This window comes from Leptopilina heterotoma, unplaced genomic scaffold (assembly GCF_015476425.1).
Source record: "Leptopilina heterotoma isolate Lh14 unplaced genomic scaffold, ASM1547642v1 Lhet_27, whole genome shotgun sequence".
Classification (NCBI taxonomy): domain Eukaryota; kingdom Metazoa; phylum Arthropoda; class Insecta; order Hymenoptera; family Figitidae; genus Leptopilina; species Leptopilina heterotoma.
The window spans coordinates 358,649-373,642 of NW_025110978.1; the positions used below are offsets into that span (position 1 = coordinate 358,649).

Below are 14,994 nucleotides of genomic sequence, written 5' to 3' on the forward strand. Positions count from 1 at the left end.
TCATCCTTTAAGTTGGTACTCATCTGGCAAACTTTTCAGTAACAAAGATTCCAAAAAGGTTGTTTCATTTTTTATGACTATTTTTGTAAAAAGTAATAGATTTTATTTTGTGACACTGGTTACAAAATTGAGCTAAAATTTGTATTAATTTAACACCAAAATCAGTGGTTCGTTACTCCTTTAATTTCTTTTAGCAAGATGTCCAAAATAAGTTCCTCTGCAACCATCTTATTAATGCTGACGTTTCATTTTTACATTTTCATCAAAAATAAGAAGCTATTTTTCGTGTACAGATTTTCGTAAAACAGTAACTTCTTCACTTTTTACTACTGCTTCCTGTAATTGTTGCCAAAACGAAAAATCTACTTCCGTTTCCATTTCCATGATAAAGAAGTACACTAAAATCATATTTCCAGATATAAATCTTTTATTGCTTCTTTTAAATCCTCGGGAAATCGCAACTTCAGATCTTTCCTTCTTCAGAAAAGTTGGCAAGTAAAATACGAACAAATAAGGGTCGTAATTCTGCAGACATCATCGAACTTTCTCTGCACGATTCCATTCCAGCATCATCTGAAGACCGAATGTCAAGCACGAACTCACGAAAATTTGCCTTATTCTGCATTTATTCCATAGAACAGATTTAAGACCTTCAAAAATTATTGCATTTTCAACCTGTTATTGACAACAATCAAGATTACCTCTCTATAAAAATTCTATTTCTCTCAAAATTAAATAGAAATCTATTTACTGCAAAAAGAAACAGCAGCTGCTGTTTTATGCTACTAAAATTTGAAAGAATTAAATAGATTCGAGAGGAATAGAATTTGTCTGAAAATAAAGAAAAAAATTGTCTCTCGATTAAATTATCAATTTGGCTCTTTTATAGACATAAAAGACAAAAATAAAGCTAAACGTAATAAATAATCAGATACTGGTTTCCCTAGTTTACGACAATTTTATTATCCTAGCGCGTATACAATTCATTATATTAAACGCACACCATATCTCTTTAAGTTTCCCGTCTGGTGGTACACTTTGAAAGTGCAAGGATTTTCTCAAGATAGATTTAGTGTTTCGTTTAAGAGAATTTCTTGCACGAAAGAGAGAAGTGTTTCGCATTATATAGCGCGAGTTTTAGAATATTCCTTACACGGACCCGTTAAGCGATAAGGGTAGCCTTTAAGTCCTTTATATACATGGGTTGTACATATAGTACTCGAGAGAACAATATTACACTCTCATAAAATATGTAGTATAAAGAAAAACAACATTTTCTCCAACTACAATCATTTCATTTAAATACCAATCCATATAAAGAGTTATACTCTCAAGTTACAAATTAAAACCCGTAATAATTCATTTACAAAGCTCTTTTATAACATTCCATATCAATTGAAATGCTTCTTTGGTGAATAAAATAAATAATTTACTTCAATGCAGAAATAATTGATCCGTATAGAAGTAACGCAAAACGCAATTTCAAGGCTAGTTTATTTTACTTATTTCTTCATTTAATTAACCAAGCGTATACAATGTGACCTAGATTTATTTTTATGCGGTGTAATAATAATTTCCGTGGTTTCGTTTTGATTTATCCATGATATTGATTTAATAGCGGGAATGTTTCATTTTCTTTTTTAAATTACAATTGTAAGATTAAAAGCTAGTAAAACTTTTGTAGATCAGAATCCAGACTTCAAGATTCATGTATAAAAAATGTATAAAAATTATTCAGTACTTTTCCCCAAATTTCTTAACCAAAAATACTTCTGCATTCAATTTTTAGGATATTTCTTACAAAAGCTTTGAAAAATACAAAAAAACTTAACATTCATAAATTCTGAACATTAAGACGAACTAAATTTTTTATTGAAGTTAATATGTTCAAAAATTACTGATTGCAATAAAAAGTGTGAATAAAATTAAACATTCAAATATTTTGTGATTAATTTTTTAAGTTCTCTGAAGTTAGCGTCGACGCTAAGCGTCAAAATAATTTTTTCTCAACAAATTGAAAAGAATCAAACGATTCTTTTGAAGCTTTTAAGTTAAAAAATTGTCCTCAACATTTTTTTAACATGCGTATGACTTAATATAATTGTACCTATAATAAAATTTGAATTTGGAGAAGAAGTAATTAAATATCGATCATTTGAACTTTCAGAACTTTACTCTATTGTAACTATAATTTTTTAAATACAGGACTTAATATAATTGTAATAAAATTCGAATTTAGAGACGACATAATTAAATTTCGTTCATTTAAACTTTTAGAGCTTTACTCTAAATCTGAATTAGCATAGTTTGCTACCAGTTATAGAGTAGTCTCTAAATTGGAGTTTGGTGTAAATTGAGCCACTAATTTACATAGTAAAGAATACTGTGTAAATATTTACTATTTTTTTCAATATCTTTATATTTTGTTACTTATTTTAGAACATTTTTATTTTGAGTAACGATATTTACTAATTTTTAGTGTAATATTACTATTTTGTTTAGTACTAATTTTTCTACTGACTTTTTAGTGAAAAACAAATAATAATTCATAAAAATTCTTACTATTATTGCGAATTTGTTACTCAATTTTCACTTATTCAAATTTAAATAATTTAAACAATTAAATTTAGTAGAAAATTTCTAATTTCATAGTAGAAAAACTATTAACAGGGTGTCTACAATTTTCGTTCAACAAAATTCCCGGTTATTTCCCTATTTTTTCCCGGCTTTGTCCTAATTTTTCCCGGTTTTTTTTTCTCATCAAATTTACAGTTATTTGATTTCAAACATAAATAAATTTATAAATGGCTACCAAAATTTTTATTAGAGTTTTTATGACTAATTGAATTCTTTTGACGAGTTTCTTTAAATATTTTGAAAATAATGTTTTTTTTAATAATTTTAATTAAAAATTTGGAAAATAATTTAATTAAACAAAGAATTTTTTCAATTTTTTAAAATAATCTTGTCTGTTCATAATTATAATTGAAAATTTGATTAATTCAATTTTATTAAAATATATTGAAACTAATTGAATTTCTGCAAAGAATTTTACTATTATTATAAAAGAAATAATTAAATTGAATTGTGGAGAAAAATTTAATTATTTATAAAGATAATTGATATTTTGAGGAGAATTTAAAAAATTTATTAAACGTAATTGAATTCCTGCGAAGAATTTTATAAAAATTTATGAAAATAATTGAATTCTTGTCAAGAATTTTTTTTTTTAAATAATATTCAAAAGAATTTAGTAAATCTGAAGAATTTTGCTATTTATGGAAATAATTGAATTTTTGAGAAGAATTTTTTTACAGTTTCTAGAAATAATTGAATTCTTTCGACGAATTTTAATAAAATTTTTAAGAATAATTACATTTTACGAGGAATTCGATTATAAGTGAAATTATGCAATGAGTTTTACTATTTATGAAAATAATTTGAATATATTGCGAAGCAATTTTTTAAAAATAAAATTATAATTACGGTAACTAACTTCCCTTGATTATTTTCGAAAAATTTAAATAAAATTCTTTAAAAGAATTCAATTATTTTTAATAGTATGTAAAGAAATTTCAATTATTTGTTTATAAAAATTCAATTATCTTGAAACAATAGAATTGAAAAAGTTTAACTTATTTTTCAGAATTTTCAAAAAAACTTTGCGAAAATTTAATTTTAATAAAAAATTGTAAGTATGTGTATCTTTTTTCAAATTAACTAATTTTTAACATTTGACACAATATTATTGTAACAAAATTTAAAGATAAAAAAAGCAAAGTATTTACTTTAGGGATTTCTTTCTCTTTAAATTTTCAAAGACAAAAAAGTTACCGCATTTTTACCTAAAAAAAACTGACGGTTCTCTTTCAGACTAATTTTGATATTAAAATTACCCTAGAAATTTCTTTCGGAGTTGATTCACAAATGTTTTTGTTTAGATTATTAATTAGAATGGTAAACAAGTAGGACATTGTTATAGTAGAACAAAAATGATGTTTCTCGAGCGTTGAGAATTAATGTGTTCCAATTATTTTTTCTGCTTCAGGAATGACGTCTTCTTGGAACCGTATTTACAGCAACACGGAACTGTTCAGGTCGTTGGGTCTCCAAGTACACCGCCACCAAATCCACTACAACATCAGCTTACGCAGCTACATCATGTACAGGTATATATTGATTTTAAAAATATTCTCTCTCTCTCTCTCTCTTTTTCATTAAAAAAAAAGTCAAAGAGAATCCATTAAAATTATCCCCCATTTAAATATTTATTATTTATATACTTCATTTCCGCGATATAACGTACCATTTTATCATGTATGAGTTGCAATCTGGTACTGTATGTGCCTACCAACCCACGCTGGAATTATATATGACTCATGTGGGCAGTACTTTTACTTGCATACATTATATTAGGAAGCACGCAAAATATGGTATTACAGGTCCGCTATTTTAAAATGGTCCTTTTCAAAAATCATAATCCTCCATTCGTTCATGTTTTTATAATTTACTTTCGTCTGCTAGATTATTATTTGAAAATCCCTTTGTTGTCTAATGGAAAAAATTTGTTTCTTTCTCTTCTTGTAACAAAACAATATTTCCTTCTTCTTTTTTTTTACTGTTTCACTTTGAACTACGCTCGTGAAAATGATCCAGCAAAAGGAAATTCTTTTTTTTTCGACTGTAAAACTTGTATCTTGTTTCGAGTGAAATGTAATTTGAAATGCAGACTGATACAGGGGCAGTTTGGACTAAAGGGATTAAATGTGGACGTGAGATGAACACTGAGTACGTTCTGCTAATTGCGAATCCCATGATTACTTGTCATCAAAAGTTTACCCACTTTATTCACAATTGTAACGAAACAGAGGAAATTTTTGATCATTTTAAATAAATTCTCTCGACACTGTATACTGTTTTGATTTTAATTTGTGTTAAAATTAATTTCAACGGGAAAAAGTACCTATTGTGAAATTGAAACAAAAATAAATTGAAAATAAAATTGAAATTGAAAAATAAATTGTTAATTGTTTATTGTTAACAAAATTTTCCTTTTGCTGAAATCGTGTTCGATTTAAAAAAAAGTATTTCTGCATATTAATGAAATTTACAACTTTTCTAATGAACGAATTAGAAGAAAAACTATTTTTCTAAACAAATTTCTCTAATTTTTTACTGAAGAAATTTTATACAAATTTTTTATCAATTTTTGTAAAAAAAAAAAATCCCTGTATTCCGCTGCATCAATTTTTATGAAATTTGATATTGAAATCAAATTATGAAAATTCAAATTGTCGACTTGAATATGAAGACATTTTTAAAAACAATCAATCTCACTTCAGACGCACTACACGAGAATTTTTGGTATCGCAAATTTCAAATTAGTTACTGTTGCTTAGTTTCCTCGATTATATTCTTTTAAAAATTTTAATAAAATTTTGTCAAAATTCAATTATTTTTAAAAGAATTTGTTGAAAATTTCCTATTTTAAAACTTCTGAACATTCATATTAACAAATATTTTCTTATTATATTTAATTAATATTTTCAAAAATGGCTGACTGCAATAAAAATAAAGTGAATAAAATATTTTGAAACTTTATAAATTAATTTTTAACACCATAAAACGTTTTAACATTTATAAAAATATTTTGAAATTTTAATTATAAAATTAATTAGTATAATTAAAATTATTATTAAAAGTATAATAAAATTATTTTTTAAAATTTTCCGAATTAAATAAATTGTAATAAAATTAAATTTTAAAGAGGACAGTAATAAATTTAGTTCACTTCAACGTTAAGAATTTTAGGAACATGAAATTTCAAATGTTTTAAAATTTTTCAGTTATCTACTTGACTTTAGCAATGCAATTATCTTCAAAAAAATAAAACTGAAATATTTAAAAATTAGCTAATTAACCCCTTCGTTTTTAAAGAAATCAAAATTTAAAAATTCAAATAGGCAGCTTCAAAATTACGATCGAAAAATTTTTAATTTAACTAATTTGGGGGTTTTAAGGGTTTAATTTATTATTTTATTGGAGGGGGCGCTTTTGAAATTTTTTGAGGTCGCTGAATACGAATCTGTAGTCAAAATTTAACAATTCAAAATGGCGATCTTAAATATTGTAAATTCAAATAATCTGAGTGAATTAAAAACTTTTCGGTCGGCATTTTGAATCCACCATTTTGAATTTTTTAATTTTGCCTACAAATTCGGAATCAGCTACCCCAAAAATATACAAATATGGTAAGACCATTTTTTGTGAAAAAAAAAAAATGTTTCGATAGGTACATTTTTGACAAAAAATAATAATAATAAAAATTCTAATTGTTACGGTTTTAAAATTAAGCAATTTGAGAACCAAATTAGACATTATTCGAATTCAGGAAAAGCTTTTAATTTTACAGGTTAAAAAGTTTTAAAAAAAAATTTGAAAAAAAAAATTTTTTGCAACACTATGTTGCTGATAAAAAGGACTTACCCCGCTGCTAATAAGACTGCAAAGATGACATCTGAAACAAAATTTTATTAAAATTAGTAAATTAATGAACATCAAAAATGAAAAATTTTATTTTCAAATAAAAACATTTTTATCCAATCTTGATAAATTTGTTTCTTCTCTACCTCCACATATATATCTATACAAAAAGGAGAAAGAAAAATAAAGGATTGTTTGTTTTATATCGCGAGAAGCACATTTCGCAGCTTTATTAAAATTCGAAATGCCCACGTTTTTTTCCAGTCAGATATAAAACAAGCATAAAAGTTTGTAATCCAGAAACAAGATGCAACACAAACAGTAGAAGCACAGTTGTATAGTATATAGAAACAGAACAGAAACGTTTGTCGAAAGTCAAAGTCGTGTGAATCGTGAAGCAAGTAAATATGGAAATTCCAGCCCTTAATCCTCAATTCAAGGGGTGTAAATCCTCCCTCAGGGATACTCGGTGACAATACACTCTAATACCGCATTATATTCCCCGTAGGGTTTTACGATTGGACCACTGGGGGGTTATCTCAATTTGCAGTCCATGCGAAATTCTTGATTTAGTTTTAATGGTAGTTACCTGCACTGTATATATATATAGAGAGAGAGAGAGGAAGAGAGAATCCGCGCGCAGCTTCGAAATTTGCTTTACTTGATTTCCTTCTTTTTTTTCTGCGTGTATTTTCGTCCCATTCCGATTCACTGGACCATGAATTATTCGATTTTCACGCAACAAAGAAAGTGGATTACAGTTTACCGGTAGGATTATGTCCGAGTGTCCAGTATTGAACTTCGATTTTAAAAAAAATATAGTCTGTGCCTTGGACGCAAGTTAAAAAGGATTCCTCGTACGAAAAGTTAATTTGTTTGCGGGTCGCTGTTACTTTCAAATCGCTACTCTGTGGATTTTTTGGAAACGATGATTTTAAAAATCTGTACTCAAAAGTTACTCAGAAGTTTCTAGGTCGATAATGGTGAAATAGACAACAGAGTTTTGAAATTCAAAATGGTGTATCCAAAATGGCGGATAAATTCTTTAAAAGTAAACGGATTCATTTAAAAATCAGTACTTATTCCTTAAAGGTTTTTGAAATCTTAAAAAAAATAGATCAGATTCGCTTCAAAATTCATTACTCAGAAATTTTTTAAATCGCTAATTGCGAATCTGATAACAAATTTTTAAAATTAATTCAATATAACGAATTCTGTATTGTACAATTTTTTCAAAAATTTATTAAAGATAGAAACTAATTATTCAGAGATTCTCAGGATCTCTAATTTCAAATTCGAAAACAGATTTTCAAACATCAAAATTCGAGAATGGTGCAAAAATTTCTTGAAAAAAGATCGGATTCGCTTAAAACTCATATTATTTTCATAATTAGTTTTCAAGACCATTGATTACGAAAACAATGTTAAATTTTCAAAATTCACAATGTCGGATCCAAAATTCTTAAAAATTGATTAGATTGGCTTAAAAACTCATTTAATGCAGCGAAAATTCAATATTGCAGATTTTTTTTTAAATTTATCAGATTTTCTTGAAACTAATTCTAAACTAACTCACATGTTATCCGCGTAAAAAATTACATATTCGACAACAGAATTTTGAAATTCAAAATGTTAGATTCAAACCGGAAGACAAATTTCTTAAAAATATATCAGATTCTCTTAAAACTTGTTACAAATTCAAATAAAAAAAAATAATTTTTGATGTCCCAGGAAACATTTTTAAGTGCAACGTTCGTAATCAACGATCCCAAGAAAGCCCCGAAAAATAATAAATTTCAATTTAATCTGCCGAATTTCAAAAAGAAAAAAATATCCATTCAAAGTCGCAAAGTCGTTACAAATTAACATCTTGCTCCAAGATTTTCCTTTCGCCTCGGCAGCCAAAACGATTCGGCGAATTCATTTTGATAGATAGTGATTGATCGAAACATTTTATATAAATAAGTCTTGATCGTCGGTCAAGTTTTTTAATTCTTCCTTTTTAAAAACGATTTATCAAGATTAAGATGCTGAATCTTGGAAGATTTATCTCCGCAAACAAAAAAAAAAAGTATATTTCACTGAATACACAAAAAAAATTAATAAAAATTGTTATTTACCACAAATTTATAGAATATGAATTATTATTTACAATTACACAATTATCATTCTGTACAATTTTTTCTAAACAATAATTCTTATTTTCTTTTTTTCTTTATTTTTGGGTTAGTAATTCTCATTTTTATTAATTTACATATAATTTTAATTTTTAACCATTTTTTTTATTTAATTCATCTTTTTTCCAATTCTCCTCAAGTGCGTTGTCAATCAGAATTGCTAAAATTCCCATTGATCGATGAATCATCAAACAACGCTTTAAATTTCTATGCGTTTCATCCTCACTCAAGTTCATTAGCATAGAAATGATTTTTCCCGCACACATGCTGAATCTTCCACGTAATCATGAGAATTAATGGTCTACTACACGTCACTATTAAATTACAATTGTTCAGAAAAATTTGCATGGATATTTGATTTTTCCTTGCCTATGACAATTATTATTAAATTCTAAATCGACAATAAAAATTATACACAATAGAAATTCTATTAAATTCTTGTAAGATTTTTTATATGCAACCAGGATAAAAATTGTTTAAATTTTAAAAGATTTTAAAAATTAAAGTATTTAATATTTTTAAAAGAGGATTCAAATTAAAATTAATTAATTTTACTATATTCCAAGTATATAAGTTTCAGTAAAAAATTAGTAAACTTCACTTCGGATACAGTAAAATTTCCTTCAAAATGAGTAAAATTTACTTTTAAAAATTGTTATTTCTATAGAATAACTTTTACTATTTCAGAAGGAAAAGTTCTTCAAAAAATTTAGAAAAATTTACTTCACAAATAGTAAAATTTACTCTGCAAATAATAATTTTTAATAACAAATTACTGGAAGAAAATTTGAAAAATTTGTATATAAAAATTAACTTTGGAAAGAGTAAAATTGATTACAGGACAAAAAATCAAATTCAATAAATCCAGACCGGAAAGTTCAAGAAAAAAAGTTCAAAGTACAAAAAATCCAAAATAAAATTGTCCAAAGTCAAAAAATCAAAAATAAATAAAAACGTTCAAATTAAATCATGAAACATGTGACAAAGCCACATTTTTACTTTTGCGCTATAAAATCGGAATTATTCTCAACAATTTTGATAAAATTCTTTACAAAAATTCAATTATTTTGAAAAATAAAAAAATTCTTCACAAAAATTCAATTATTTTCATGAATAAAAAAATTTCTAGAAGAATGTAATTTATTCTATAAATTTTTTTATACAATTATTCCAAAAATTACAATTATTTTCAACAATTTTGATAAAATTCTTTACAAAAATTCAATTATTTTCAAAAATAAAAAAATTCTTTATAAAATTTCAATTATTTTTATAAATAAAAAAATCTAGAAGAATTTCAATTATTCTATAAAATTTTTAAAACAATTAGTCCATGAAATACAATTATTGTCAACAATTTTGATGAAATTCTTTACAACAATTCAATTATTTTCAAAAATAAAAAAATTCTTCACAAAATTTTAATTATTTTCATAAATAAAAAAATTTCTAGAAGAATTTTAATTATTCTATATAAAATGTTTAAAAAAAATACAATTTCATTTAAGGTAACCATTTAAATTTTTATATCTCAATTTTTTTCATTGGATTTTTAATTTTTTTGTACTTACGTTTTGACCAGGACGTAAAATCTAAAAAAATAAATCCAAAGTGAAACTATTTTTTTTACTTATTTGGAGTTTATTTACTTTGGATTTTTTGATTTGGATTTTTTTTTACTTCTTGTCTAGATACCAGTAAAATTTTTTTTTAAAATCTTTATTCCCAGAGTAAATTTTATATCATCCGAAATAAAATGTAATTAAAAAATAGTAAAATATACTTTCAACTTAGTAAACTTTATTCTAGAAATAGTAGAAGTTGACAAAAATTTCAAATAGTTTGGGTCTTTCTTTCTAAGTAGTGAAAATTATTTTATATTTAAGTATTACCTTGTTTAAAAAAAATTCTAAGTGTAAAAACTCTGAAAAAATAATATAAAAATTTTTAAGTTTCAAAAAAAAAAAAAATTTTCTAATGTTTGCAAAAGGTGGAATTTTTTTAAAAAACTAAATAATTTTTAACTTACAAAAATTTAAATTCTGAGTATAAATTATAATAATTTTAGTAAATTTAAGAAAAAGTAAAAAGGGGCGAAAATAAGTACATGATTATTTAGGTGTCTTAGGAGATTTTATTAATTTAAGGGTGTATAAAAAGAGGATTAAAAAAAGTGTATTAAAAAGAGGATTACGTAAAAAAGGGGACTAACTGTGATCCTTATAATAAATAATAATAATAATAATAATAATAATAATAATAATAATAATAATAATAATAATAATAATAATAATAATAATAATAATAATATAATAATAAAAAATAATGTAAACGCATCTCAATAAATCTTTCTCTCTCTCTCAACTTAAACTTGTTTTAACTTGTAATATTGTCCTTACGACTTTCATAAATCAAACGAATTTCCACCGAAACTGTTAATAATCCGCAAAAATCAGGTTTAAGGAGTTCATTTGAAACCTTATAAAGGATTTTTAGCGATGATACGATACTTTCCAGTTTTCGCACCTGAAGATGCAATCACAGTCTCTCTCTCTCTCTCGCTCTCTTTCTCTCTCTTTTTTTCTCAATGGTTGTCGAGATGTAAGTATAAAAGATGGTAAAAAGACCATTTCGCGGAAATTGCCATTCTTATCTGCCCTTTATGTTTCTCGTCTAGACGACCAATGGGAAAAAGAGTATGGGAAACTCGAAATTCTTTTCTCTCATATTCTTTTTTTTTCCTTTCACGCGCCTAACACGATTTGAACGAAAAGAGAATTATTTTTTGTATTTTAGTGGAAATAAAAACTTATCAGTATCGACTCTCTTTTATACGCATTCATATGCGCGTAAATGTATATATGCGCTATTAAACCTAAAAGTGCAAAATGACATTTATAACTGATAGTTTACTGAATGTACATATTTAATCGACCTTTCAGTTATGGACTCGCAATTTTTTTCCCCATTATTTATTTGACAATTCCTTATCCAAAAAAAAGAAAAATATCACTTAACATTCTCTGACAAAAAATTCAGATGTATTTTAGAATTTTTATTTAAAAAAAGGAAAGTTTATTTCAAAGAAAGAAAATTTATTTAAAATGAAGAAAATTTATTTGTAACAAATAATATGTATTTGAAACGAATAAACTTTATTTGAAGCAAATAAAAATTATTTTGGAACGAATAAAATTCTTTTAAAACGAATAAAATTTTTGTAAAAATAAATATTAATTCTAGTTTTGCTTGAAGAAAAAATTTTTACTTTTCTATGCCAAGCTGGTCAATAAAGTTCCCATTATTGCCCTAGGGCAATAATGGTCACTTTATTGACCAGCTTGGCTAAAAGGGACACCTTGGAATGCATCTGAGATGAAAATTCATTGAAAACACAGATGAAAATATAAAAAAAAATTTTTTTCTTCTAAAAGATCAAATAGAAACCTGTAATAATAGAAAAGTTCACGTAAGTTGTTAATTATTTCGATTGTTCATCAAATGAATGTAAAATTCCTTCCCCCCCTCCCAATAATTTCTTAATTCAAATGTTGTAAAATTTGTTTTCTTTTTCAATTTCAGAGCGAAGAATCTTTATCGTCAGAAGGTTCTGCAACCTCGCATGTATCTTCGGCTTCGTCGGAAGATTCGGGAAGCGAAGTGGCCTGCAACATTACTCTTATTGAAAGACTCATTCGATCTCATCCCATCTGGTTTCTCCCAGGAATTCAAAGAGCCGGTGCCTTCCACTTGTTGCAGGGAAAGGAAGAAGGGGTCAGTGTTTATTTTCACAGAAAAAACGAAATTTTTTGTTCATGATTTTCTCTATTCTCAAAAAAAAAAAAATTAGTATTTATTTTTACTATATGGAAAAAGAAATTCGTCTGGTAGACAATATTCTAGCAAAAATTGACGGACAATTTTTATGAAGCGACTTTTTTCTTCTTATATTATTTCGATTTGTTCTACTATTTTCCTTTATATTTACTTTACTAATTTTATTTGTATTTATTTTACTAGTTCTCTTTATATTTATTTTACTAATTTCATTTGCACTTATTTTCCTAATTTTATTTATTATTTCTATATTTATTTTTTTTTATATTTATTTTACTAGTTTTATTTATGTTTATTTTACTAATTTCATTTACATTTATTCCAAATCAATACATTTATTACAAATTATTTCAATAAACAAATTTCATATATTCTTTTTACTTTTTATAAAAAAATATATAAAATAAAATAAAAATAAATATATTTAAAATAAAATAATAAAAAATGTCATAATTGAATAAACTTTCATTCCAACTAATTTTTCAACTAATTTCAAGAAATATACAAGAGACGTGAATATTGAGATTACAGCAAACGAGATAATTCTATATATATTCCTTTATAGAATGAAAATGAAATTACACCGTCAAACAGTATTCAGTTTGACGGGATTAAGATTTAAATTGAATTTGTGGGATTGTAAACTTAATAGAATAAGTAGCGATAAAGGAGAGACGATTTATGATGTTAAAAAGTTCAATTCCACCCGCACACAAAGCATTTTGGAACAAGTAACTACACTGCACCTTGAGACATTTTCTATAAAATGTTCAGCAATTTGGCAAACGTTCCACCTTGCTTTAATATGCCATAAAGATACAGGAACAATCGTAAGAACTAAAATACTGGGTATTTAATTTTTGGCAAAAATCCAAGCACCCGAAATTACGACAATTCTCTCTCTCTCTCTCTCTCTCTCTCTCTCTCTCTCTCTCTCTCTCTCTCTCTCTCTCTCTCTCTCTCTCTCTCTCTCTCTCTCTCTCTCTCTCTCTCTCTCTGACAATGAGACTCCTGCGACTCTATTCAAATTCAATCTGTTAAAAATTCAAGCGCATCTTGTCAGAGAAAATTATTTTCGTATTTTTAAATAAAGTATTTTTATTAGTAATTTTATTTCTACTTACTCTAAATTTAAAATTAGTAGAACCTTTTTACTAATTTGAATCAAGTGACTGCCTTAGTGCCTTTTTGCTTTTGAGTTTGTTAAATTTCAATTATTTAAATCAAATAAATTTTTATTTTCGATAATGTTATTTAATCTGAAAATTAGAATTGTATTTTTTAATAATTTTATTAAAAATCGTATTAGAAGTAAATTTATTTTACTACTACTAAAATTTATTTTTTTACTCCCACTAAATTTAAATAAATGACACTTATGAGTCACTAATTCACAATTGTAAGAATTTTTACCAATTTTTAGTAGAATATTTCTATTTTTCTAGTGGTTACAATTTATTTTTAACTGTAAAAAATAATATTTTGCGAAGAAAATTAAAAGAAGTAGGTAATAAAAATATTTTATGTTAATTTAAATGTTCAAAACTTTAAGGACATTTTCAATTAACAATTAACAATTAACAAAACAAATTTTTCGAGTGTTAAAATATAAAAAAAATATAAAAATAAAATGAAAAATTTTAATTTAAAAAAAAATGTCTACTAATTTATGAGTAAATTTTAATCAATTCAATAACAGGCAGTCAGTTATTAGTTTCAATTAGTCAAAAGAAATTTGTTCTAATTCTTATTGAGAGATTATAAATATAACTTAAGAATCTCTCCCCCCCAAAAAAAAGAAATATCTACTAATTTGAGTACAAATTTTCTGAATAAATATATTTTGCAATAAATAAACAACTAATTCATTAAATTCAATAAATTTTGAACTAATTCTAAAGCTATCAATCAGTCACTAGTTTGAATTAATTAAAATTACGTAAAATTTGTACTAATTCAGATTGAGAGATTATAAATAAAACTTCAACAATTAAAAAAAAAATATCTCTCTCGCATTTTAGATAATTTCTCAGTATTTCAATTACTTGGAATTCAGTTCAATTATTTGTCTTAATAACCAAGTTTCGCTCAATGAAAAGAAGAAAAAAAAATAACGATCATGCGGGTTGAAAATGTATGTCAATGCCTATTAACTTGACAGAGAGTGCGAAAGAACTTGTTTCTTTATAAAACAATGCTTCTTATTGTGGGAAATCACTTACGCGAGGATAATATTACGTAAACTGATTGTCAAGGGAATGAGAAAAAAAAATCCAGGAGAATTTATATAAAACCCTTCTATTATTATTGTTTCTTTGTTTTGCACCCGACTGCATTATAGTGTCAACACAACTCCTCCTCATTCACTTTCAATTTTACTTTTCTTTTTTTCGAAACATCTAATATGCCCACATTATTTAAAATTTATTCCACTTTAAATTAGTTACCAGAAATTTCTTAATTTATTTCCGTTTCCTTTCTGTTATTATTCTTAAGT

The 14,994-nt window shown here is 25.4% G+C and overlaps 2 protein-coding genes across 10 annotated transcripts in view; one reads left to right on the plus strand and one right to left on the minus strand.

Annotated features, from left to right (window-relative positions):
• LOC122503810 (protein sprint) overlaps positions 1-14,994 on the plus strand; it is a 324,848-nt gene that overhangs the window by 278,746 nt on the left and 31,108 nt on the right. For all 8 annotated transcript variants that reach the window (XM_043614518.1, XM_043614520.1, XM_043614519.1 and 5 more), the window contains 2 exons: positions 4,049-4,169; positions 12,243-12,434. In XM_043614518.1, coding sequence (XP_043470453.1) covers positions 4,049-4,169; positions 12,243-12,434 — 313 coding nt within the window. The remainder of the gene's footprint in view (positions 1-4,048; positions 4,170-12,242; positions 12,435-14,994) is intronic.
• Positions 1-14,994, minus strand: part of LOC122503812 — a 282,660-nt gene that overhangs the window by 231,579 nt on the left and 36,087 nt on the right. For both annotated transcript variants that reach the window (XM_043614528.1, XM_043614527.1), the window contains exon 2: positions 6,487-6,517. In XM_043614528.1, the coding sequence (XP_043470463.1) occupies positions 6,487-6,517 (31 nt within the window). The remainder of the gene's footprint in view (positions 1-6,486; positions 6,518-14,994) is intronic.